Genomic DNA, 27,409 nt, shown 5'->3' on the forward strand with positions numbered 1-27,409 from the left:
GGCAAGTGTGCACAATGCCCCCCTCCCCCTTCCCTGCTTTCATGGGCCTGGCTGCAACCCCCCAGGATTTAACCTTTAACTTTCATTAGGTTAACAGAAATCAATCAGAAGTATTTAGAAAATTAATTTTCACTTTAGTTTGTATTTTATTTTAATCAAACGATTGCACACGTATACCATTAATTAGATGGCTCCAGAACATATTAAAACCTCCCATAGCAACGTTGATAACATAATTAAAAACAAGCTAAGAAGCTTTCAGTCTACAAGACACAACAAAAATGGGTAAAAGGAGGCAGAAAAGAAGCAGACTCAGGCACCCATTCTTGAAGTCCTGCAAAAATCCAGCTGGAATAGAAGCAGTTCAGGGAGAAGAGGAGCCAATGGACCTGATCGCTTTGCCTGGCCACAATGGGACCAGATCTTAACTCTCCCCCCACTGTAGCCTGGCACAACCACATAGTGCATCTGAGCACATGCTGAGTGTTTTCTTCACAGCACTAAGCAATTACGACCTGCTCCATTATCACACATTTAGGGCCAAATAGCATGTTATGTGAGCAACATATATGTGCCTTTAAACGCAGCTGTTGTTTTTTAAAGCCGGGGATGGCTTAGAGGCAGCTTTAACCTTTTGGGCAATTGTGGTCCTGATCCAGATTGAGTGTGTGTTTGTGCATGCAACAGGGGTTCAAAAGCTACTAATATTTTCCTCCCACATTAAAATCTATGGCAGCAACTACTGGAGAAATAAGGTGGTGTTTGTACAAATTGAATTTTGAAGCATGAATTTTGCCAGGATTACTGTGTTTGAAGAGGGAGCCACCTAATGGATTCCATGTGCAATAAGTATTTCATTAGTTTTGGAATGTACCGTAATAGTGACATGGAGGCACCAATGTTTTGGGGGCCCAGGGCACTTTTGGAAACTTGAAAACCTGTTGTGAGCACCACATACACTCACACACATCACACAACCACACACACTTTGCAACTGACCAATCAGTGACATACCATGTAGCCCCACCCACCACTGCAACAATGCAACCTTCTGATAAGACAAAATTCCACACAGTCACATTCCTTGCAATCATCCTCCACAGCAATCACTCACACAGCCCTCAACCACATAGCCCTGCAACCATGCAACACAACACAACCGCACAATGCATGCTCTACTACCACACACCTCATGTAACCACAGAACTCCTCCTGCTCCCCAGCCCCATGCACCCTTTTCAGCTATACAACGAGAACTAACAATTACATTCAAAAAAATCATTCCTGCAAAAAAGCTACTTTCATGTTTAAGAGATCCTAATATTTTAATACATTTGCTTTTAAAAAACCAGGAAAATTAAAGGATTAAAAATATATATGCTGGTTTAAGTCCTGAGTTGACTCAAATTCAACAAAACCAGGAAATTAGAAGTCAAGGTTGACACCTTAACAGCTGGGCCCCTCCATCAACCACGATGTTGTGCAATGTTACAAACTGTGCTTTCTTACAACTTACCCTTCATGCATTCCCCCCCCCCCTTTTCCTTGGTCCTTCAGGCCCAAATCCAGAAGGGAAGGATGGTGTGCCTGAGACCAGCAAAGACATTCCACATTGTCCTGATTCTGTAATATCTGAGCCTTAGACAAATTCTCCTGTGTGTTGATCCAAGCCTACATGTGGGCTTGGAAGCACACCAGCTGCATCCTCCATGAGAGGCCCTGATTTGCACAAAAGGCTGTGTTATTGTGCAGCACAATTAATATGCAGCAGATACTCTGCCAGGATAAAGAGGGTCGAAAGGTCAGGACCCAGAGGGGGCATCTGCAAAAGTGCAAAAAGTCCCCAAACTACAATAGCAGCAGGTGGAGGTGTCAGGCTGGGGGAGTTTGGTGGTGGTGGTGGGGAATCAAGAATGGAAGGTCAGCTACAGAGCAACCCAGGGATCCAGAACTGGACTAGTTGTGAATCTTGAAGAAGATGCTTTAGAATAGGATGCCAAGTCATAAAGCTGCACAGATCTGTTGCTTCATGGAAGGAAATTGCAAGGTGGAGTCTCAGAAAAGGAACCTCAATTGATCTGTCAATCTTTTCTAGCAAGTATCTTGACAGTTGCACATTAGGATTAAAGGAGAATGAGAAGAAGATGTACTGAGTGAATGCTTAATTTTTAAAAAATAGCACTAGAGTCATTGATTCTTCTTCCCAGCACTGGCAGATCAAGGATTAATGCTGCTTATGCAGCCCAGCACCAGATATACTCAAGTAAATGAGATGGACTATGTTGTAAAAGGGAGAAAGAGGAGGCAGTCCAAGGGAGCAGTCCAGCAGCATCACTTCTGCCTGGCAGTGAAATTCATACCAGGGTCACTTTCTCTTGAAATCTGTTCCCCTTAGGCTTATGGTGCAAGCTGGAGGTGAATGGTTGCTGCTCCATTCAGTAGAAGCGGCCTGTGGGCAGGCGAGGCAGGCAGAAATAAGCACTGGGGAAGAGGCTCAGGTTGATGGGGTTGCCGTCCAAGCGGATGTCCTCCAGAGCCCGGCGGATGTGGCTGTGGTCCCTGCTGTCGCAGAACGTGTCTACGTGCATGGTCTGGATGTTGTTGTTCTAGGGAAGGAAATTGAGAAGCGAAGACGATCACCAGATGGGGCTGGTGGAGGAGAGTGCGGGGGGCGGAATTACCAACACTCATAGATCAAGAAGAGGCTCGAAGTTATTAGTGTTTTCCCTTGTTCAGACCAATCAGCAATCCTTGGGGGGCATGATAGCTAACTGGAAAGGGCCTTCACCAGTACAGTCCAGGGTGGACATGGACTTCAAAACACTTAGGGTCTGATTGAATGCATCCAGGTCTCTTGCGGGGCATGGCATTGGTCATGGAGGTTGGCAAGAGACCCCATTTAGGGTTCAATTGCAATTGCAAGACAGGGAAAGAATATTGGTAGGTACAGATCACATGCAATTAGAGAAATAATGGCAAAGATAATGCATGAGCCCACATTATAACTGCTCCTTGCTTTTTAACAGTGGTATCTCTGGTTAAGAACTTAATTCGTTCTGGAGGTCCGTTCTTAACCTGAAACTGTTCTTAACATGAAGCACCACTTTAGCTAATGGGGCCTCCCACTGCCGCCACCCGATTTCTGTTTTCATCCTGAAGCAAAGTTCTGGGTTAGTGGAGTCTGTAACCTGAAGCATATGTAACCTGAGGTACCACTGTAATCTGAAAGGAAATGAGCGGCAAACGACTGAGTCTCTCAGAGGCTTGTGCTTTGGCTGTTGCTGTCCTCTCTCTCTCATTTAAAGAGTTCATCGTCACTCTCTCACCTGTAGATGCAAAGACCTCAGTCTCTCAGGCAGCAGCATGGGGATGTAGTCCAGTTTGTTGTCAGACAGATGAAGGAACTCCAGCTTCTTCAGATCCTGAAAGCAGAAGGAAGGACTATCAGCCCTTTGCCTCCTTGAGTGTTCAAGTGAGGCGTCCCAGGATTTTCAATGGAAATGTGAGTTTTCCAAAGAAGTCAGCTTGGCTAGGCCCTAGCAGATTGAAATCCAGGACAAAGCAGCTAAGGGTTCGTGCAGGGGTAAAAATCTAACCCAACAGGAAGCTGGGCCTCCACAGATGATAGGAGGAACCCAAAATATTACATCAAATTGTGGTTCCTCATAAGGATGTCAGAGAATTCCATCCTAAGCAGCCATTGGAGCAGATATTGCTACAGTTTGCATATCTACCTGTTCAGGAGCTGTGATGGTGTGTGTATGTGTGTTCAAATCCTGCTTTCTCTGGCAAACCTCTAAGCACCCAGCCAACCTAATAGGATTTAACCACTGCCCCACCTCTGCCTCAATTAGCAAGTGCAGGTGTGGAATCAATAATAGCAACAATAATTATGGCAGAACTTATGAAAAATAGCAAACAGACAGCAAGATGCTGGGAATGAACTGCAGCAGAAAAGAAACAATGCTGCTTTTTATGAATAAACTCTTATGAATAAAATTATGAACAGGTTGGAATAGAAATGACTGCCTTCTTACCTTTAAGCACCCAGGCAAAGAGACAAACAGATGACAAAAAGTCTTGGGTGCTCTGGAGCCTGCCAAACGTCTGTTACATAGGATGTAGTACCAATGAACATTGATTTTCTACAGCTTTATATTGTGTTTTTTTGTTTGTTAGCATAAAACATAGACAAAAGGTTAAATGCAGAGACCTCAAGGTAATAATGGGACGTGGGTGGTGCTGTGGGTAAAACCTCAGCGCCTAGGACTTGCCGATTGTATGGTCGGCGGTTCAAATCCCCGCGGTGGGGTGAGCTCCCGTCGTTCGGTCCCAGCTCCTGCCCACCTAGCAGTTCGAAAGCACTCCTAAGTGCAAGTAGATAAATAGGTACCGCTTTATAGCGGGAAGGTAAACGGCGTTTCCGTGTGCTGCTCTGGTGCAGGCTCGCCAGAGCAGCTTCATCACGCTGGCCACGTGACCCGGAAGTGTCTTCGGACAGCGCTGGCCCCCGGCCTCTTAAGCGAGATGGGCGCGCAACCCCAGAGTCGGTCATGACTGGCCTGTACGGGCAGGGGTACCTTTACCTTTACCTTTACCTTGCAAGGTAATAATAAGGGAGCCCCATCCCCAGACCTTCCAGAATTCCACTGCTGGGTTCATCACCAATGGTTAATGTCTAAAGCATGAGCAGCCAAAGTGATGCCCTCCAGATATTGCTAGACATCACCTCCAATAATCAGTTATGCTGCCTGGGGCTGATGGGAGTTGGGAGAACATCTGGAGGACCCCACGTTGCTTACTCCTGTTCTAAAGCAAATCAAGTAGAGGGCTCAAACCTGGTGATAATTCGCCCAAATCCCAGGTAGGGCTGTAGTGACTCAGTGACATGGCAAGTAGCGGCAATCAACGAGATTGATCAGCCTCTATAGCTCAGGTCCATTAAGAGGTCCACAACACCAGGGGCAATCACTTTGTACCCTAGATCATGTGAATGCTTCACTCACGTTGTCTGTCCCCACTCCCCACCCCAAAACACTTGTGAAATGATGCAGAACATCCATGTAGAACAACCTTCTCTTACCAATACGGAATGAGAACAATAAAAAAAGCAGCAGAAAAAAATAGTGGAAGGGGTCTTAATCTAGGCCTTGCAGCATTTGAGAGATGCTCACCTTGAAGGCTTCCGGTTGAATGCCTGCACTCTGGATTGCATTAAAGCGGGCGTCCAGCTGCACAATGGAACTGGGCAACTCAGGCAGGGAAGTCAATTGGTTTTCAGGGAGGACAAGCTCTTGCAAGGAAGGCAGCATCCTGAAAGCGTCTTCATCCACCCAGGAAATAAAGTTGCTCGTGAGGTCAATTCGTTTCAATTTTTCTGTGAAAAAAATAGTTTTGGGAGCCAAATCACAGGTGATCACTTGGAAATCAGTTAATGCACATCACTACCATAGTGTTTCCTATTTTAAATGAGACCACACATCCCTTCCAAGAGAGTGAGAGTAGACTGGGGTGCACTTTCTCATTGGTAGTTGATGATAGCCCCTGTACATGCCCATTTCTGTATCACTTGCCTGTTCAACCCACCTCCCTCCCCTCACACACACACTCGTTGCAGTGATCTCTGGTGAACTGACAAGGTTAGGGGGAAATTGTCAATTTCGCAGATGCCACCTGTGGTTTGGTGCTGTTGTTTTAATTACAATATTACTATGAACACCAGCACTGGAGTACATATACGCTATTTAAAGAAAATAAAAACAGCTAAAGAAACATGCCACTGAAAGGCTGCTTCAATGCATGCACAAAATGTAAGATAAAAGCAAATGTGCAGGATACACTCCTCTCTCAACATTTGGGAGCTGCAACTAGAATCTGGGGTCTCTTTGGTGCAGGAGTGTAACACAGATTCAGCCCCAAATAGGATCACTTCCTCTTTTTGACATGTTTGGTTGTATTTGTCTTTCTCTAGGGCTTTGATGGGGTGGACTGAAATATTGAGCCCTCTGGTATTGTAACAGGATTGTATCCAGTGTTGTGCCAGCGTTTCCACTGGTACAATGAGGCCTTCTTTTCCTCTCCTCCCCACAAATCTGCTCTTAAGAGTACCCCAATTTCTCCTAAGCTGATTTGGAGGGTGGGCAGACAAGGGGCTGGAAAAGGCACGAGAAGAAGAGGAAGTTCTATTGCACCAGAATTGAATATGACGACTTCTTCTTCTGCTTTTAAAGAATCAAAATGAAATTAGCTGTTCTGACACTGATTTCTCACAAAACAACTTGCTTTCAACACTCAGCCCAGGAACTGCACAGCTGACAGGCTTTGTGAAGTGAACATGTTCTCTTCTACCAGTTTCCCCTGGTATTAAACAGTGTGAGATGCTAGCAAAATGCCAGCCTTTTCTTTTGGTATTGGCTCAAAACCTTCAAAGGTGAAAACTACATTCCTCTTGAGGCTTTCCACTGGCTGAGAATAGTGTATTACAAGGTCTCAAATGTATGTGCCTGGCAGAAATTGGGCAGTCTTTTCCATCTCCAGATCCTGACATATTTATTTGTTAAGAAAGAAAAAAATCATTTGGGCCACAGTTATTTGGGGCTAATGCTTTGCAACCATGAACATGAGGAAGCCTTTGTGCCTTACATATGCTGGCACCTGGCTGCAGAAGAAGCAAAAGTCCTAAGGTTTTTTTTGCATATAGACCCAAAGAGCAGGTCAGGGAGAAGCGGAAAGGCTGTGCGCAGCCTTCCCATTGCTCCCCGAGGTTGTGGGGCTGGCAGTGGGGGGAAGCCTGGCTTTCCCCCACCACTAGCCCCAAAGAGCAGGTCGGGGAGCAGCGGAAAGGCTGCTCCAGGCTTCCCGCTGCTCCCCGGGGCTGGCGGTGGGGGAAGCCCGGCTTTCCCCCACCCCCAAAGAGCAGGTTGGGGCTGGCGGGGAAAGCCCGGGTCCCCCGCTCCAGCCCCAGGGACCACACTCGCTCCATAAGACGCACAGACATTTCCCCTTAGATTTTAAGAGGGAAAAAGTGCGTCTTATGGAGCGAAAAATACTGTACACATAATTTGTGCACTAAAGATCATATATGACAGGAGTCAAATTAATATCAGGCTGTGCAAGAGAGAATAGTTTGGTGCTCATATGAATACTATTTGAGATCTTTATTTGTTTTACATATGGTTGGAACTCAGAATGGTTGCCCAGTTGTTAATGGACTTGGGGATCAAAGGGTGAGTTCACTCAAATCCTACCAGGATGGGATGAATGTAACCAGGTTATGTCCCGATGAACAGTGAAACTGGCTTTGTGTGATTGCTTCCTCACACGCCCAGACTAGTAACTCAACTCACGGTTATCACTGCAGAATCCATTGTGACAGCACATAATAAAGGTGGATATCGTTCCAGGTAGTGCAGCAATTATGTCATGCTCACTGCAACCCAGATTTTGCCCAGATTCATCCCATTCACATTTTCCAGCACACTTTCAGCCTGTTCACACATCCATTTAACATTTGATAGCCACAGGGCAAGCCTGTAGGAATCTAGCCTATGCTGTGCCAGCTCTATGTGTCTTTCACCACGTCGCAGAATTTGTGGTGACATGCCTAAACCAAATTCCTTTACCACTGCTGCTTCCATTGAAAACAGGGCCTGATTGGGTCAGATTCTTGGCTTGCAATCTGACAACGACCCAATCTTCTGTCAGATTGCATTATGAAATAAGAGCCAGTGTGAAAACAGACTCTGGTATTCAGATACCCACTTCCGAGACAAGCGTGTGGCAAACACATTACCCATTTCACCCTCAGGAGAGTGGAGAGGAAGAGCAGAGAGTTGCACAGGTGACTTTGCTTGTAACAGACAAGGCTGCCTAGATGGGGTGAAGCAGCTTGCAAGTGTGAGAACTGTAACCAGAAGCCCTAAGGAGCATAGCATACCAAGTCCGGTGAAGTCACTGGCCTGAATCTTGCTGATGTGGTTGAAGCGGGCATAGAAATATGTGGTCTCCAAGGGCAGAGGTGGGATGTGTTCTAGATCAGAGTCATCACAGTACACAGAGGTGCTGATGCACACACAGACCAAACAGGTGGGAAGACCTAGAGACAGGGTAGAGAGTGCTAGTTAATGTGGGCCTGATCAGTGAAAGAGTTTAGGAATGGCCCTGCACAGAGATGGAGATATCGTTGCTGAACCCAGTAATGAGATATGTGGTGGGACAAAGCCACAGAGCTACTCTCCTGAGGTCAGCATTGATACAGCTTAACCTGGATTACACTGGGATGGGCCAGGGTGGTGGTGTGATTGTGGCTGCACAAACACACCAGCAGAGGAAATTGGGTGCTCTAGCTGGGGTATCCACATCCTGGCCATGCTGCCTCACCCCAGCACTGCCCAGGTAAGCTGAGCAACACCATTGTCAAGAGGCTGGCTCTGTAGCTCTGCCTCACCATTTGGGCTGCTAGTGGTTGAGCTACAGTTTCCACCATTCCTAAGCATTGGCCATAATGGCAGGGGCTCAGAGGGAGGTGGAGTTCAACAACATCTGGAAGGCCACAACTTCCCTATCTCTGCTTTAAGGAATAAGACAAACATTTAATTTTTAGAGGATTAGAGCTACTGGACACATCCATTCTTTAAGTGCTCACATTTTGGTATTACTTTTTTTTTTTAATGCATTTTCCATTTTTCTATTTACACATCATACTTTCCCATCATGCGTTGTTTCTGGTATTACTTTTTTAATTGAAATGATGTTGCATTTTACTGTGTTCCTTTGTTTGCTAAACCGATCCTGAGAATCCTCCAGTATGTCCTGTTACGATATGAAAGCAACGCAGCTGCAAATTGGTAGCTTGAAAACATCACATAATGGGGCTGACTGTGGGAAAGAATGTTACAGTCAGTTCACAGGGCAGTTCACCAGAATTTGCTCAGTGTGTAATATGAGACCTTCCTGTTGTGTTTGTAAAGGAAGTCTTCGTCACTTACTTGCTGGATGGAAACTGAAGTGATCGGACACGTTTTCTGTAGAGCTGCAAAGTCAGAAATAAAGAGATGTAAATAGATTTCTGGCTATCTCCTTTCCCTGCTAGGGAAGCAAGGAGGGAGGGGGTGTGCATTTTCCCACGCTGGGAAATGTTGCCTATTGAGACCTATTCTGGAATTGCGGGGATTGCAGCCAGGGAGGTCACTGGTAAACAAGCCGGGAGTCTGGGAGAGTTGCCAGTCTCTCCCGAGAAGGCTTGTTTTCCAACATGTGGTAGCAGAATGGAGGTCGATGGATCGTAAACATCCTCTGCAACATGTGGTAGCAAGCGGATGGAAGCTGCAAAGTAACGGCTACAGATGGCTAAGCACCCGGTGGAGACGTGTTTTGCTGATAGGCTACGTTCCACAGACCCCTGACAGAAGCTGATTGATGGCTGGATCGTGTGCGCGGATTGAAAATTCTCCGGTTCACTGGGAAACTGCCGTGTTTTGGATTAGAACAGGCAGAGAAAGAGCCACATTCTTCACATTCCAGGGGAGAACATAACTGCCATTGCTAAGCGACAAGACGTGAGTATTTTTTGTTAGCTTCAAAAGCAAGGAGAAACAAGCCGGAGCAGTAAAATTAGCTCGGAGGCTGCAAAGAGCTGTTGGAATTGCAGCGAAGGCTTGTTGTTTACAGACTCTTGGAAGGGACTTTCCAAGCAGCTAGGCTAGCTGCCAGGTGCAAGCAGCTAGTGAACAGCCCAATAGGCTTTTGGAGTTTTCAGCTCGTAGCTGAAAGCTGAAACTTGGAATTAAGATGGCTCTGTTCTCTCAGAAACTCCAGAAAGCTTGTGAAGCTGGAGTGAGAAGCAAGGGCCGAGAGTTGGCTGCACCAGAGGGGGAGAGCCAAGATGGCGCTGGCCAGATTCTTGAGAGCTCATCGAAAGCTGGGAGGAGCTTTGCGCCCCAAAGGGGGAATGAAGGAACTGTTGCTGTTCCTGTTCTTGCTGCAATGGATGTTGCTGACAGGGGGAGTGAGGCTCGGAGTTGTAGCGCCCCCACTGCTATTGATAGAGAAGAGCAGGCAGTAGCTCTGAACGTTGTTCGTTGTTACAATTGTGGACAGCCTGGGCATATTCAGAGGAACTGTAAGAAGCCACGTCAACAGAAAGGAGCTAGAGGGAGCTCTGCAAAGCCTGAGGCTTCAAGCAAAGGTCAAGCCAAGTCCCAGGCAAAACCAGCTAAGGTTTTGATGTCGCTAAAAGCCACATCATCAGTGGAAAACGCCTTTGTTTTGGACACAGGTTGCACCCAGCACATGGCATCACGCCGGGAATTGTTTTCTACGTTTGAGAAGCAAAGCTTCACTGTGAAACAGGCCAATGGTCAGGAGATCACAGCGACCGGATTTGGGACTGTGTATCTGGAAAGCCTGAACTTGACTATAAGCAATGTGTATTTTGTTCCTGATTTAAAGTTCAATCTGCTGAGTGTTTCGCAGATAACAAAGAAAGGACTGGTGTTGTCCTATGATAAGGAAAGCTGCAAAATCTTCAAAGATGGAGAGCTGTATCTTTCTGCCAGAGAGAAAGATGGACTGTATCTGTTGACTTATGATGAGAAAGATTACAATAATTGTACTGCATCTGAGTCTAACATGATTTCTCTTGCAGGTGTGACGAAAGACGTCAAGGATCAGAAGACACAGAAGGTTAACAGAGTTTTTCAGCGAGTGTATGCTGATGTAATTGGTCCTCTAGCACCATCTAGAGACAATGCTAAATATTATCTTGTATGTGTTGATCATTTCTCTCATTATGTATGGATTTACATTTTGCAGAGGCCCAAATAAGCCTTAACAAGGTTTCAGGAGTTTTGTGATAAGGTTAAGAATGTTCATGATGCTAATGTTGATTGTCTTTTCACAGATGAAAAACCAGTTTTTCTTTTACAGGATTTTCAGGATTTCCTGGAGAAACAAGGGATAAAGCACAACGTTGCTGTTTCTGAAGCTGCATGGCACAAAAGTATTTGTGTAAAAGTGAACAAAGAATTGCAGGATGGCATGAAGGCACAATTGCTGAGTTCACATTTGCCACATGAGTTTTGGGCTGAATCTTTATCTTGTTTTTGTTACACTTGGGTGAGAAAGGTTTCAAAAGGTATGGAAAGTTCTCCTTTTGAGAAGCTGTTCCATAGAAAACCTTCTGTAGCACATCTTAAGGTTTTTGGATCTCACGTAAAGACAGAAGCTCCAGGTGGAGTTAAGAATGCAAAAGGCATTTTTGTGGGTTATGAAAAGGGTCTCTACAGAGTAATTTTGTCTGAATCTGGTCAAGTGATTCTCACAAAGTTTCTAGAGAACGCTCCTGGACAAGAGAGAGGGGTTTTTCATACATTTCCCACTGATTACAATTCAGATGATGATTCTGATTTTTCTGATTATTCTGGTACAGACAGTGGCACAGACAGCTCAGAGAGTTCTGTTGACACAGTCATTGAGAGACGTTCTCACACAATGTCTAGACCTACACAGGTTAAAGCTGAACCAGAAGTGATTGAACCATTGTTTACTGTTGGGCGTGGTTCTCCAAAAGGTCCTGAGGATGAACCAGTCAGCAAAGAGGATCAGCACCTCATACGCAGGTCTGAGAGGGTTACAAAGGGCGTACCACCCAAGAGGTATTCTCAAGAGTTTGCTAACTCAGCTGTTGCATGTGTTACTATTGTTGACAACTCTAGACAAGTTAAAGCTGTGTCAAAGTCAGAGACAAAGACACAACTGGGAGTTGCTAAGTGTAACACTACATTCCCTAGCCAAGGTAATGCAGATGCACTCATTCCTTGGAAAAGAGACAACCAGAGAGTTACACTGGTGAAACCAGTGGTGGGTAGTTCCAAAGGTGGAACTGAAACAACAGGGGATTGTTACATGTATAACAACTGTTTGTTTTCTTCTCTGGATCAAGCTTTGTTCGCAGCTAACATTGATTCATATGGGGGAGTATGTTACGATATGAAAGCAACGCAGCTGCAAACTGGTAGCTTGAAAATAATCACATGATGGGGCTGACTGTGGGAAAGAATGTTACAGTCAGTTCACAGGGTGGTTCACCGGAATTTGCTCAGTGTGTAATATGAGACCTTCCTGTTGTGTTTGTAAAGGAAGTCTTCGTCACTTACTTGCTGAATGGAAACTGAAGTGATCGGACACGTTTTCTGTAGAGCTATAATGTCAGAAATAAACAATATGTAAAAGGACTTTCTGACTATTCTTCTTTCCCCTGCGAAAGGGGGAGAAGGGGGTGTGCATTTTCCACGCTGGGAAATGTCGCCTATATCAAGATCTCCCTGGTCTGTCTGGGAACGCAGCCAGAGGCAAATCACAGGTAAACCAGCTCCGGGAGCAGGGAGAGGGGACAGCCTCTCCAGATGGGGCTAGTTTTCCAACATGTCCATGACTACCCATGACCTGAAAAATCTTGCTAAACATTTGTCTCTTTTGAAAGCCATAACATAGTGAACTGTCAGCTGGACATTCATTTTATTATTTGTGTATATTGAATGAATGAATCTTTATTTGCATCATCCACCAGCCATAGCAATAAAACAAACAAAATGTATACTTGTATTATTACAACAAACTACTACAGCAGCAGCAGCAGCAACAACTTATTACTTACCGTATTTTTCGCTCGATAACACGCACCTGACCATAACACGCACATAGTTTTTAGAGGAGGAAAACAAGGGGGGGAAATTCTGAATGAAACAGTGGATGTATCATTTTTGTGCTTCATGCTGTGGCCACAGACATGTGATTTGACGGTGAGTTTGGGGTAGCCCAATGCAAAGATCCTGAGAATCCATGTGGATCTGTGCTTTGTAACCACATTTTTGCACCATTGCAGCTCCAGGCAACAGTGGGTGCGTGATTTTTTTGGTGCAGGCTGTAGCCATGGACATGCTATGTGATCTGATGGTGAATTTGGGGTGACCCTATGCAAAGATCCTGAGGATCCATGTGGATCCGTGCTTTGTAACCACGTTTTTGCACCATTGCAGCCCTGTTTTTGCATCAGATCATTGCTATGTGATCTGATGGTGAATTTGGGGTGACCCAATGCAAAGATCCTGAGGATCCATGTGGATCCGTGCTTTGTAACCACGTTTTAAGTGGGGAGGGAAGGAAAAACATAGAAGGGACAAGGAGCACCGAGAGGGGTGTGCGGAGAAGCAGCTGGCTAAGAATGCAGGAGAGGGGTTTTACCGGAGGGAGGAAAGGAAGGCAAAAGTTCCCCCCACGCACCCACCCAAGCCAGCCAGCTCTCTCTCTCCCCCCCACCTGCATGTTGCAGCACCGGAGCACGGAGAGGAATTAGAAGGAAGGACGCTCTGCTTTCCCCTCTGCTTGCCTGGAGGGGAGGGGTTTTCTCTGCTCTTTGTTCCGTTTGAGCAAACACAGTAACAAACAGAAGCAGGTGGGCAGTAAGACCCTGAGGCAGAATGCAGGAAAGCAGCAGCTTCCTCTTTTCAAGGCTTCCCTTCTCCGGACGATTGATATTTGCCTGATTTTTGCCTTCACTCGCCCCTGTCGGCTCCAGGGACCACACATTCGCTCAATAACATGCACAGACATTTCCCCTTACTTTTTAGGAGAAAAAATCTGCATGTTATAGAGGGAAAAATACGGTATACACACACCCCATTTGACTAGGTTGCCCCAGCCACTCTGAGTGGCTTCCAACATAAATAAAAACACAGCAAAACATCACACATTGAAAACTTCCTGATACAGGGCTGCCTTCAGATGTCTTCAATAAAGTCAGATAGCTGTTCATTTCCATAACATCTGATGGGAGGGCATTTCACAGGGTGGGCGCCACCACTGAGAAGGTCCTCTGCCTGGTTCCCTGTATTTTTTTTTTTTTTTAAATGATATTTAATAAGATTTTCAAAAATACAGAAAGTAAAGATTAAAGTACATTCAAAGCCTTATTTTCATACATCCACTTTCCGGGACTCCCCCCTTCCCCCACCCCTACCATATTCCCCTTTCATATTGTTGGCTCCACAAGCTCTCAGTTCTAATTGAAACTTAATTTGTTTAGACCATTATTCGAATTTAAAATTTATACACTCCTCATCAATACCCTTAATAAAAGACAAAAGTTCTCTCCCCAGGGCCCACCCCATTTTCATTCCACAATTTCCCTTTTTTTTAATGATAAGGACACCCCACACAATAGAAATATAAGAAATAAGAAATAAAAAGTATAATAGATGAAAAAGAGCCAATTCAGAAAAAAAAGTTGACAAGCCTTTGGATTTTAGTTCTCCCCCCCTGTCCCCGGTTTAATTTTCCCCTGACCACCAAACCATGTTATCTGCCTGGAATACTTAAAGTCCATAAATCACCTATTTCCCCCAACTCCTTGCTGGCTTTTTCTTTTTATAGTTATTTTTTAAGACATTTAACTTCAAATCTTTAATAAAACTCCCCCCATTGTCCTTTCCAAGTTGTAGTCCAATTTCCTCTTGTTCCGCTGCTGAAACGTTCTAATTCAGAAGTTTAGTAACTCTGCAGGGATTATTGTTATTCAGGAACAAAAACTTGCGTTCAGTCCCTTCCTTTCTTCAATAGAAAATTCTATTGTCTCCTTTAGCTGAACACCCTGTAGACAAAATATTATTTCCGTTTTGCAGCTTTCCCAGAAGATAACCAGTCCTGTAAAATTCCAATGGTATTTTTCCACTTACGACCATCTTTGTAATGTCCCGAAACTCCTCTAGGGGGATTGTTGTAACTTTGTTTTCTCTAGTCCAAAAGTCCGATTGTTATCCATGTTTTCGCCATTTTGTATCCAAGTTTTAACGGGTTATAGCAAATTGTAACAAATTTAACCAGCAAAGTTCTCATAATAAAATCCTCTCTGCTTTCCGACTTTGACAGCTACTTTGACAGCTGTCAAAATCTCCGACTCTTTTCACCAGGCTCTCTCTTCAATCACCCCGGTTCCCGGGGGGGGGGTTACGTTTCCCTTCTCCCTCAATTCTTCCTCCAGCACAGTTCTTGTAGTTCCCCATCGTGGAATTCTTAGTTTTTATCAGCAATACAAATCTTTTTGGACCTTGGTTTCCCCATCCTTGTTTTGGAAGGTTTACAGTAGGGAGGGGGACTGACTTCCTTTTTGGATCCCCCCCCGCTCGTGTCCAATCCGAAAAAAAAAAAATTCTTTTTTTTCTCCTTTTGAACCCGGTTTCCAAATTACTCACGGGTTGTTGTTAAGAAGTCCGAATTTTCAAAGGAAGAAGTCAGCGCTCTCCGCCGGATGGCATGCGGCTTCGCTCGGCAGGGATAGCAGAGGACTCAAAGCACCACGCTTCTCCCCGGCACCCGATCCGTAGCCTTTAAAAAGGCTCCTTCATGAGTCGGGAGGGCGCTAGCGGTGCCAGCCGAGTCTCCATGTCCACGGCCTCCGTGGCCGTGGTTTTTAAGGGTCCCCGCATCGCCGGTGCGGTAGGACCCAGCCCCTGCCGAGCAGGCTCCCTCCGGAGCTCGGAGGGAGTCCGCCATTCGGCGATGGCGCCAACCCGGAAGTCTGTGCCTGGTTCCCTGTAACCTCACTTCTCACAGTGAGGGAACTGCCAGAAGGCTCTCGGAGCTGGACCTCAGTGTCTGGGCTGAACAATGGGGGTGGAGACGCTCCTTCAGGTATACTGGTATATATTTATACCCCACCTTTTCCCAAAGGAGCTTTGGCTGGCATACATGGTTCTGCTATGCACCTCACCAGGTAACCTTGAGCCAGTCACTTGCTCAGTCACACTTACTCAACCTAGGCTGCCTCACAGGTTTGTTGTGGGGATAATACAGGGGGCAGAACTTTGTATTCTGCATTGAGCTCCCTGAGGAAAGGGTAAGATTGAAATGTAAAAGATAAATGATAGATCTGCTATTTCTCCTAGACTCAAATATTTTCTGAAAACTGTGGGCATGGCATAGAAGGAATTGCCATTCTCATTTTGCTATCAGGTGAGAGGACGACCAAACAGCAGGCGGAGTTTTTGTGATGTCCTGATATGGAAAATGTGGGGTGTCAGATTGGCTCTGTTCACAAGTGAGTGCTAAGTTCTTTTAAAAGGCAAAAAAGAGGAACAAATGAGTCAATTCCAATTAAAGAGACGAATCACAAACCACTAGTCCAAATAGCTGCTTAGCAATGAATCAGCCTGGGCCAAGTCCAATACAAAGGGTGCAACATTGCCTTATTAACCTTATGGTGTTACCCCAGGAATTTTGTTTGGCCTTTCATATTCAGAGAAACCCAACCGAAAGGAAATGGGAGTTATTTTTGCACTGAGAAATCATTGCTGCTGTTACGTCTGGAGCCAACAGCCCATTGCAGAGTCAAAGTGACAAGATTCCAGGCACCAATTAAAACTGCTTGAGTATTTAAAATAAAAAAACCTCTTATTCAGAGGACTAAACAGACTCCAAATCTATTAGTGGAGGAGTTCAAAGCAGAAAGCCAACAATTTCGCTCAGCCTACTACTTAATTTGTCCCAGTTCAGAGTGGCAGAAAATGAATAAAGATATTTATCCCTCGCTACAGGATTTTAATTGTCACTAATCTAATTGCTACTCTGTCCGATTTTCGCTGCGTCGCTGCTCATTAAAGTCTTGGTGCTTTGCTGGCGTTTCTGTTTGTTTCTGAGCAGCTCCTTTATCAAGCTTCTCTCCTGTCTCAAATAAGGAGCCCAAGCCTGCTTGCTTTTTAAATGTACAAGCAGAGCAAATTTTGCTTTCTTTCCATCTGTTAGATGGATGGGCATAGGGCAGAGAGGGGATGAGGTGAAAAGAATCAGGCGCCTCTTTTAAATGTTCAACAGTGTGTGTTTGTTTATCAAAAAAAATGGGAGCTGCTTTTCCCATCAATTAAAATACTCAAAACTGGCATGCAGTTTGAAAAAACAACATAAGGACAACAAAGGAATACAAAAATAAACCAGGCAAGATATAAAAACTGGCAGCAGAGATAAATACAACACTAGCAGCACCATTCCCTTAAAAAGAAAAAAAGAAAAAATCAGGCTTTACTTGAACAGAATTTTTTGTTTTATGGTGGAAGAAGGATGCTTATTACCATAATATATTGTTCATTAAATTGGTATAGCACCCTTCATCTGAAGATCACAGGGAGGTTCACAACAGAAAAATACAAAATGAGAACACAAAATACATAATAAAATACATAATAAAACAAAAACTAATCAATAGTCCCACAAACACATTTAAAAGGCCACAGAATATTAATCAGCCAAAGACCTGGTTATAGAGAAAGGTTTTCACCTAGCACCCACAGTTATGAAGGAGCCAGGTGAGCCTCCCTGGGGAGAGCATTTCACAAATGGGAAGCCACCACAGAAAAGGCCCATTCTTGTGTCCATTTGTGTGCCTCCTCCAGACCTCTCATGGAGGAGGCACATGAAGAAGGACCTCAGAGGATGACCACAAGGCCCAGGTAGATTCCTATGGGAAGAGGCAGTCCTTGAAGTATTGAGGCCCTGAGTCATTTAAGGCTTAGGTAAAAACTAACACTTTGAATTGGGCCAAGAAACTAATTGGCAGCCAGTGCAGTTGGGCCAGAATTGGTGTAATGTGTTCAAACTGTCAGGCCCAGGTGAGCAACCTGGCTGCTGAATTCTGCACCAGCTGAAGTTTCTGAACTGTCTTCAGAGGTATGTATAATGTGTTGCAGTAGTCTAACCTAAAGGTTACCAGAGCATAGATAACAGATGTTAGGCTATCCCTGTCTAGATAGGGGCAAAGCTGAGCCACCAGCCCATCTGATAGAATGTATTCCATCCCACTAAGGCCACCTCAGCCTCAAGTGACGGCAAAGGATTCAGAAGGACCCCCAAGCTGAGTTCCCGCTCCTTCAGAGGGAATGTAACCCCATCAAGAGGAAGGAAACCATCCAGTCTGGGGAACCACCCAGTAACAGTGCCTCAGCCTTATCTGGATTGAGCTTCAGTTTGTTGGTTCTCATCTAGTTAATCACTGAGGCAACACAATGGTCCAGTCCATCTACTGCCACACCTGCAGATGTGAAGGAGAAGTAGAGCTGCATTCCAAAACCCCCGATAACCCAACTCGATGTTTTCATGTTGATGTTAAACAGCAAATCTGAAGCAGATGCTGCCGAATATATGCAGATTGTTTAGGGCTTTGCAGGCAAAGCTGATCAGGTGTTTAGTGATTTATTTATTTCTAGATGTTCAACTTCAATAAGCTTTTAATATTTAGTGATCTGTTGCTTTTAGACTGTTTCTTATTTAACCATCACTTCTCCCCTTTGAGCTAAAGACAAGGAAGCTATCACCACAGCAAGGTCCCAAAAGAATAAAGGAGCCTTTCATTCCCAGATGTGACAAAACATCCCTTCCTTGGGCCTTCAGGTATTGTGTGATGCCTTAAGCCTAACATGGCACTCCAAACAGTCATGAATTGTAGCTATTGAGGAACCCATCCTGTACGGATATGAAGAAACACACAGATGCTTCACATTCCTCAAGAGACCCCAGCATTACAACTGGGGCAATATTTCACCAGCTGCTTCATGCTGAAATTTCCTGCGCAGCATATGCCACCCTTATCCTTAGTTTTTGTTTCATGCAGAAAGACTAATGGTTTTGAGTGCCGGTGTTTTACTCACCCTGATCTGTTATGGACTCAAACAGGCCTGGTCCCTGAGGCCTGGCAGCCGTGGATGTTGGTGGGCTCTTTTGTGGAATTTCAGTCGCCCCAGTTGTTGTGCTCAGAGGCCCCGGCAAGCTCTTGGTAGGAGGAGGCAGGGTGCCAACCTCAATCTGTAAGTAAATCAAGGGTCTTGTGATTGCATTAGTTATGATGCTCAGAGTCCATTTTACACAGGGGGAAACCGAGTCATATGTAGGGCAGAAGTTTCCAGGTTTGTCTTCTAAGGGCGATTCATACATAATGTTGTTTTTCTTCTGCACACAAACACTTCAGGTGTCCCTTGCTGGGGTAATGTTACATAGTCTAATGTTCCCAGCAGCTGAAAGGAAACTGTATCTGAAGAAGTGTGCATGCACACGAAAGCTCATACCAAGAACTAACTTAGTTGGTCTTTAAGGTGCTACTGGAAGGAATTTTTTTATTTTGACTATGGCAGACCAACACGGCTACCTATCTGTAACTGAAAGGAAAGGTCACCCTTCTTGTGGAAATTGCAGTTCACCATATTAGAGGCCAGTTGATTATCGCAATACATTTCTTTATGTATGGATGCAGGGGTCTTGATCTGGATCAGGACCCTGGTAGCAGTGGGTAGGCAGAGAAGGAGGCTTTAACGTTTTGTCACCTGCTGCAGTTCTGACGAAGATTTGTGTCTGCTACTTGCATTGGGAAGAAAAGCTCTCATTTGCACGACTGGACATTTTTCTTCCAATCCAAATAGCAGTTGTGGGGGGTGGATCCAGACTAAGATTGCACTGGTGGACAAAGGGTTAAAACCTCCTACCTGCATATACGGGGGCCTCAATCTGGATCGGGTACCTTTTTATATGAAAAAATCAAATCATTCAATTAATTGCAGAAACGGCATCTCATTTAGTTTGGTTCTGAGGGCTAAATCATAAGTTACATTAAAATGTTGCTTTAACTAGTAAATGTAGGTGGTTATGAGAGGGGGAGAGGGTGACAGAATCGGAACAGAACAGTGGCATGTGGAGAATTTGAGATCTTAACCCTCCTCTCCTGCAGTCTCCGAATCCCCCTCTTGGTTGCAATTGGAGGGAATCTCCCTTTGGTGTTGTTTTTGTTGGTGCTGTGGCAGGGGAGGAGAAGGTCCCCCTCCCAGCATACTATGGTCCTGATCTGGATCTCCCCATTCCTATTGCCGTGGCATGCAGTTGCTCTTTAAGACTTCGGTCTCCTTAAGCATATTTATGGCTGCCTATGAACTGCCCCGACAAAAGCGTTGGTGAAGGATTTATAGAGAGTACAATCTATTGCAGCTAACAATGTAAGTGTGGGAGACAGTAGAAGAGATGTGCATAGCTAATTGAAATTGCTGCCGACAGTTGAGCTCCTGAGGTAAGGTGGTAAAACCTGAGAAGCTGATGCCTCTGCACAGGGTGACTATGTCTACATACAAGTGTACACCCACACTGTACACCCAGAATTGTGATTTGGCCTGAGGGTAATCCAAATTCTGCAAGCGGAATACACCACTTTGCATGTGTACACTATATACACAACCATCTGGCAAGAGTTAGTGGGTTGTTAGAAAGGCAGAGTATGAATATTGGGGACTGCTAAATTATTGGGAGGCACTTAAAGCTGCGATTCTGAGCAGGACAAACAATCTGCTGAATAGCAGACCTCACATTTCAGTGGCAATTCTATAGTACCTTTGATGCCAGGTCCCCATAATCGTAGTTCTCTTCATAGTTACTGAGATCAATGACCTCTCCATAGTTGTCCAGGTTGAGGTCATAGTTGCCTAAATCCAGGCTGTCATAAGTGGCAGATCTGTGCTTCTCCTTCTTCTTTCCATCTTCCTTCAGTGGAACAGCCAGAGCCAGAGTCAGGGCGGATATTAGGCCCACCAAGGCTGCAGTCTGCATCCTGTGCCTGAGTGTCAGGTGGGGAGCAACAAGAGCAGAAGCACCATAAGAAAGCCAGCACGAGACGAGTACCATTCCTTGTTCTGACACAGAATCTTTGCCATGCCCTTTGGCATGTTGGTCTACCTGGGCATTAATTTTGCATCCATAAAATGAAAATGATCTTGCCTCACTGAGTATGTTGTAAGAGACTCCAGTAGGATGGTGATGGGCAGAACCTTTCAAAACCTGACATCAGAGCATGGTCTAGAACCTGCTTTCAGTACCATGTAGAGGAAAGAAAGGAGCTAGCTTTTGAATGTAAACTGAGTGCTTTCCTTCCACCACTGAGAAAACACCACCAAGACCCTGGTTCCCCATGAATCTAGTACTCAGGTTTGCAGTGAAACCCTCACACTGGGTTCCCCTTACAGACTCCCTTTTCGAGAATGCAGGGCAAAGCTGACTGGGTGACCTTGGGCTAGTCGCTGCCTCTCAGCTTAACCTACCTCACAGGGCTGTTGTGGAGATAAAATGGAGAGTGAGGGAGCCACGTACACCACACTGAGCTCCATGGAGAAATATATGGGATATATGTGTAATAAAATAAGATAAATAAATAAAACCATGGGTCATTGACCTCATCTAATAGGCTCTTCTTGTGTTCTGAGGCAGGGGTTGGCTGAGGGCAGACTGAGGTTGGTTTGCCCTTTTGGAGCAGCCTCGACTATCTGCAACAGAGCCAGATCCTAAGGAGCCTCGATATTGTTTTCTGCTCACTAGCCCTTTCTTCCTAGCACCACGCTTCCAACTCTGCCTTCTCAGTAATCTGGCTGCTGCTTTCTCCTGCTCCAACTCCTCATCAAAGCCTCCACTTTAGCTCCTTATTACTATACCTTCCAGTGCTTTCAGAGACCGCCTGACCTTGCCCTGCGGCACTTTCAAAAGGAGCTCCACTACAAGCTTCATAAAGAGCTTGCAGGTGGTGGGGAGTGGGGGGGGGGGACAAGCAGTGGAGGTTCACAGCGCCAGGGAAGAAATGGCTGAAGCTTCCAGCCCTGAGGGGATTATTAATCTCCTTCCCCTTTCAGTCATTTTCATGCCTGACTGCTTTGCCGTGCCGGAGAGGCCCAGAGCAACTTCACCTCTTACTCACAAGCCAGATTTGACTGCAGCAGAAAAGGACGCTCAGACCCAGGGTGGCAAAGCTTCAGAAAGAGGGAGTTAAAGCATCCTCTGCCACCAGTGGGAATGCTGAAGCATCATTAGCAACTTGGTGAGTTGCAGACAATAAAGAGGATGCGTCTTCCTTAGGTCTTAACCTGCATTTTTGCTCCCAGATTGCCAAGTGCATGAACCCTGTCGAAAGCTATTTTTGGTTCAGTTCACAGCCGAGGGAATGAAGGCATGACTAGGAGATGCAATAACTTATCAATATTATTATTATTAATTTATTATTAATTTATTATTTATTTATTTATATTCAAAATTATAACAAAACATATTATCCAAAAACATATCATCCTTGTCCCCCCCCATTTTTCCTCCCTCCCCCCTCCCCCCTCCCACACCCCCCCCCGACTTCCCTCAGTTCCAGTCTTTGGTTTCTCTAAGAATGCTGTTTTCTGCATGTTACAAAGTTGTATAGATCCTCAAACTATTTAGCTGATTATTATCAATAAAAGGTTTGTGAATGTTTATTCAAAACCTGCCAAGGAGTCCAGTTCGCATTGTTGCATCTTCAGATACTTTGTAAAGGGTTCCCATTCATCCTTAAAGTCACAGTTATCCCTGTCCTGTAGCTTATATGTCAGTTTTGCCAGTTCTACATAGTCCGTCAATTTTTCTTGCCATGATTCTTTAGTTGGGGTTTCTTCAGTCTTCCATCCTTGTGCTATCAGAACTCTTGCGGCCGTTGTCACATACATGAAGATGTTTTTCAACTTTTTGGGCAGGTCTTTCCCTACAATCCCCAACAAAAATGCCTCGGGTTTTTTAACAAATGTTAAATGGAACATTTTCTTCAATTCGTTGTAAATCATTTCCCAAATTTTTTTAATTACCTTACAATCCCACCACATATGATAAAATGTCCCCTCCTTTTCCTTACACTTCCAACATATATTTGAACTAGTTTTGTACATTTTCCCTAACTGCACTGGTGTTGTGTACCATCTGTGCATCATCTTCATGTAATTCTCCTTCAATAGGGAACAATCTGTAAATTTTAAATCAGTTTTCCATAATTTAACCCAATCTTCCTTCATAGTGTTGTGCCCTACATCTTGTGCCCATTTAATCATAACTGATATTACCTCTTCATCTTTCGTCTCCTGTTCTAATAGTATGCTGCATGAGGCCTTCAGTAGTTAATTTATTAATTTATTATTTATACCCTGCCCATATGGCTGGGTTTCCCAGCCACTCTGGGTGGCTTCCAACAGAATATTAAAATACAATAGTCCGTCAAACATTAAAAGCTTCCCTAAACAGGACTGCCTTCAGATGTCTTCTAAAAGTCTGGTAGTTGTTTTTCTCTTTGACATCTGGTAGGAGGGTATTCCACAGGGCGGGTGCCACTACCGAGAAGGTCCTCTGCCTGCTTCTCTGTAACTTGGCTTCTCGCAGCGAGGGGACCGCCAGAAGGCCCTCGGCGCTGGACCTCAGCGTCCGGGCAGAACGATGGGGGTAGAGATGCTCCTTCAGGTATACTGGGCCGAGGCCGTTTAGGGCTCTAAAGGTCAGCACCAACACTTTGAATTGTGCTCGGAAACGTACTGGGAGCCAATGTAGATCTTTCAAGACTGGTGTTATGTGGTCTCGGCGGCCACTCCCAGTCACCAGTCTAGCTGCCGCATTCTGGATTAGTTGTAGTTTCCAGGTCACCTTCAAAGGTAGCCCCACATAGAGCACATTGCAGTAGTCCAAGCGAGAGATAACTAGATCATGCACCACTCTGGCAAGACAGTCTGCGGGCAGATAGGGTCTCAGCCTGTGTACCAGATGGAGCTGGTGAACAGCTGCCCTGGACACAGAATTGACCTGCACCTCCATGGACAGCTGCGAGTCCAAAATGACTCCCAGGCTGCGCATCTGGTCCTTCAGGGGCACAGTTACCCCATTCAGGACCAGGGTACTAGGCCACCACTTCCTTCCCAATTGGCAAAACAAAACAAAAAGGATCCAAAACCTTTAAGGGAACAGGAAGAGAACCCATAGCCTTGGCCACCTACAAGGAAGAGGTCCACAGTGGTTGAGGCATTCTGAGTCTGGTACAAAGTTTTCCCTCTGAACAATGTGAGGAAGAGACAGAGACTGAGTGACAGAATTTAAAACCAATTAACTTCTCTTATAATAATAATATGTTTTGTTCGGAAGATGCCAGTGCTTGGACAGCAGCCATTTTTGGATCATAATGTGTTTGCCAACGCATTTATTCCATCTGTTTGTGTATTTATGATTAATAATAATAATGATTATATATATAGAGCCATCAATGTACATGGTGTTTACACAAGCCTAGGTGCATGCACACATACACACAAATTCAAATATGTTCCCACAGCAGTGCATCACATATGTCCAATACTTGCAAACAGACACAGAAGCTCGCCCACAGAAGCATACAAGAAGCCTACATTACATTTACTTAAGCTTGTTTCAGGCACAACTATAAATGCTGGTTTTAACCTTCAGATCCCTAAATAGTTTAGGACCCAGATATTTGAATCTAACCTTTAGGATCTGGAAGAACTAACTTGTTTTTTAGCCACCCTTGACTTTGGAGATTTGGCTGATAACAACAGGGAAAAGGTCCTTCTTCATGATGATGCTCCCAACCTTATGGAATGCCCACCCCCTTTCGATTTGTCAGATATGAATGACATTTATGCCATTCAAATGCCACAGCTTCTGATGGTTTTGTTTAAGGTATGGTTTTTTATATGCTGTGGTTATACATTTGTTATACAGTTTCTACTTTATTGGTTTATTGCTGCTGTCTTTCTTACATTGTATCGCCTTTGCAGTTGCGTGGACAGTGGTTCTTTAGACTTTTGCAATGCAGTGTTTACTTCAGTGAACCACCTTGTAGACCATCAGGTAGGAAAGTGGTATATAAATATTTAAATTTATTTAAATAATAAAATAGGCACACACATGACTATTCTACAGGAATGCATATGTGTAGGTAAAAAAAAGATAAAGGACCCCTGGACGGTTAAGTCCAGTCAAAGGCGACTATGGGGTTGCAGTGCTCATATCGTTTTCAGGCCAAGGGAGTTGGCGTTTGTCCACAGACAGCTTTCCAGGTCATGTGGCCAGCATGAGTAAACCGCTTCTGGCTCAACAGAACACCGTGACGGAAACCAGAGCACATGGAAATGCTGTTTACCTGCCTGCTGCAGTGGTACCTATTTATCTACTTGTACTGGCATGCTTTCAAACTGCTAGGCAGGAGCTGGGACAAAGCAACGGGAGCTCACCCCGTTGTGGGGATTCAAACCACCAAATTTCTAATCGGCAAGCCCAAGAGGCTCAGTGGTTTATACCAGAGCGCCACCCGTGTCCTAGCATAGGTGTACTCACACATCTGTGTGCACACACGGCCTTTAGGATCTGGAAGAGCTTGCAAGCATATAAAAACATTATCAGAGGTGCTCTCTCTCTCTCTCTCTCTCTCTCACACACACACACACACACACACAGTCTTTCATGGGTGGATGTACATATCTGAGTAGAAACCTGTTTGTAACATCCATTTCTGCCCCCCCCCCCATGCGTACATCCGGACACATGTAAATTTAACCCTAAAAGAGAACATTCTAGAAAGGTGCCTTTATGTGAGGGCTGTGGTCATTACTCCCCACAGATCTTCCACCGATCATATCCAGTATTGGGAATATCATGGCCAGCTTTGAGCCTCACACTGCAGGAAGAACTCATGCTTTGTGTAATAGTCCCAATCCCTGGGTAGTTTTCATGCCTGTAACCAAGCCTGAAAGATCTTGAGCTCTGCTTGTTAGCAACGAAGAGGGAAGGGGGGAGAGGAGCAAATTATTGACATACATACCACTTTCGCTGCTTGCCTGCCTTGAGAGAAGAGGCTCGGTGTTTCTGTAGCACCAAGTGTGATGGGACTGAAAAGCTTTTAATGAGAGTGGTGGCGGTGAGGAGGGAACACAACTGTGCAGATGTGAGGGGTGCACAGGGGCAGGCAGAAAGGGCAGCCAATCAGGATGATGATTATTCAGCCCATCTGTCACCAGGCTACGCCCTCCCATTTTACCCCCTATGGCTACCTTAACAAAGTCCACCAGAAAACAAACATGCTCAGTTAAACCTTTTCTCCAAGAAGCTGGTCTTGTTGTTGGGATGAAATGCTGCAGGCCTGGGAGTGACCTTTCAGACTCTGTTGCAATTTTGTGTAGGTTTGGAAAGTTGGTAGGTGGTCTGTAGTGTGGGGATGATTTCAACTCACACAGGACACCCTGGGGACATACACTGCTTCTGGGAACCTTCCTAAATACAGTGGTACCTCAGTTTATGAACTTAATTTGTTGCGGAAGTCCGTTCTTAAACCAAAGCATTCTTAAACCGAGGTGCACTTTTCCTACTGGGGCTTCCCACTGCCGGTGCCCTTCCACCGTTCGGTTTCCATTCATTTTCCAGGACAAAGTTCACTAACTGGAACACTTACTTCCGGTTTTGCAGAGTTTGTTCACCGAATAGTTCGTTAACAGGGCTGTTTGTAGACCGAGGTACCACTGTATTTCAAATGATATTAGTGCCTGACTAAAGCATACTACTACTACTACCACCACCACCACCACCAATAATAATACTATATCTCTTACTTGCAACAATGGCTTCTTAAGGTTATTTTTAGGGTCATGGTGACCTCCAAAATGCTAGTATTGTATGTCTGTGTGGTGGTGGGAGGGATTCAAGCACATAATTTTGGCTTGCTCAATTAAAGTGGATTAAATTGCTCTGCTGCCCAAGCAAGGCAGGTGATATATAGATTAGATAGATAGATAGATAGATAGATCGATGACAGATGATAGATGATAGATAGATAGATAGATGATAGATAGATAGATAGATAGATAGATAGATAGATGATAGATGATAGATAGATGATAGATAGATAGATAGATAGATGATAGATATAGATAGATAGATAGATGATAGATAGATAGATAGATGATAGATAGATAGATAGATAGATAGATAGATAGATAGATAGATAGATAGATGATAGATAGAGATAGATAGATAGATAGATAGATAGATAGATAGATAGATAGATATAGATAGATGATAGATATATTCTTACTTGCACAGGGCTCCTGGGAGTAATTTGAAGCCAATCAGATCCATCTTTGAGAGAAGGGTATATAACTTGTGTCATTTCACACATGAGCCTGGAACTGATATATCCGCAGAAACTAGGCATATAAACCTCTCAGAAATAGTACTACAGTACTGTTTTGGTCTTCTATGGCAGTAGTAGTCATTTTTCTTAGGGGGGGGGGAGGGCAGAAACATGACATAATAAGAAATGAAATCATTTTGACAGTATTATTAGGAATTTTCTTTTAGTTTAAATTAAATTAAATTCATTTGTTTTGTGACGAATATTCTGTGCTCTGTCTGGACCATACAATTGGAAATAGCTGTCAAAGAGAGCAAAGAAGAATCTGAATGTAATTAACAGATCGATTGATTAGTTTCAATGCATAAAGCCTGCCCAGTCCAGGAAGTGCATGGATGATTGTACAGGCTTTCCAAGCAATTAAAA

At 44.6% G+C, this 27,409-nt stretch overlaps 1 protein-coding gene across 2 annotated transcripts; it reads right to left on the reverse strand.

The window, feature by feature from the left end:
- Positions 1 to 63: 63 nt before the first annotated feature.
- Positions 64 to 26,665, reverse strand: OPTC (opticin). 2 transcript variants are annotated; one of them, XM_081010148.1, is made up of 7 exons: positions 25,679 to 26,665; positions 20,413 to 20,635; positions 18,693 to 18,846; positions 7,937 to 8,095; positions 5,175 to 5,377; positions 3,327 to 3,422; positions 64 to 2,606 (listed from the first exon to the last, which is right to left on the reverse strand). In XM_081010148.1, exons 2-7 carry the CDS (start codon positions 20,626 to 20,628, stop codon positions 2,436 to 2,438), a joined length of 999 nt encoding a protein of 332 aa, XP_080866274.1. In that variant the 5' UTR covers positions 20,629 to 20,635; positions 25,679 to 26,665; the 3' UTR covers positions 64 to 2,435. The 2 variants fall into 2 exon arrangements, with proteins under 2 accessions (XP_080866274.1, XP_080866273.1); XM_081010147.1 differs by lacking the exon at positions 25,679 to 26,665 and adding an exon at positions 21,248 to 21,743.
- Between the last annotated feature and the right edge of the window lie 744 nt (positions 26,666 to 27,409).

The sequence above is a fragment of the Podarcis pityusensis genome (genome assembly GCF_964106645.2).
Source record: "Podarcis pityusensis genome assembly, chromosome: 6".
NCBI lineage: Eukaryota > Metazoa > Chordata > Lepidosauria > Squamata > Lacertidae > Podarcis > Podarcis pityusensis.

What these genes read in the sequence shown, in the direction of transcription:
- OPTC (XM_081010147.1), bottom strand. An exon ending in ATGGGGACCTGGCATCAAAG is followed by an intron (nt 18,847 to 20,412) that starts GTACTATAGAAT and finishes ATTTACTTACAG; the next exon opens with ATTGAGGTTGGCACCCTGCC. An exon ending in TGAGTCCATAACAGATCAGG is followed by an intron (nt 8,096 to 18,692) that starts GTGAGTAAAACA and finishes CCCTGTCTCTAG; the next exon opens with GTCTTCCCACCTGTTTGGTC.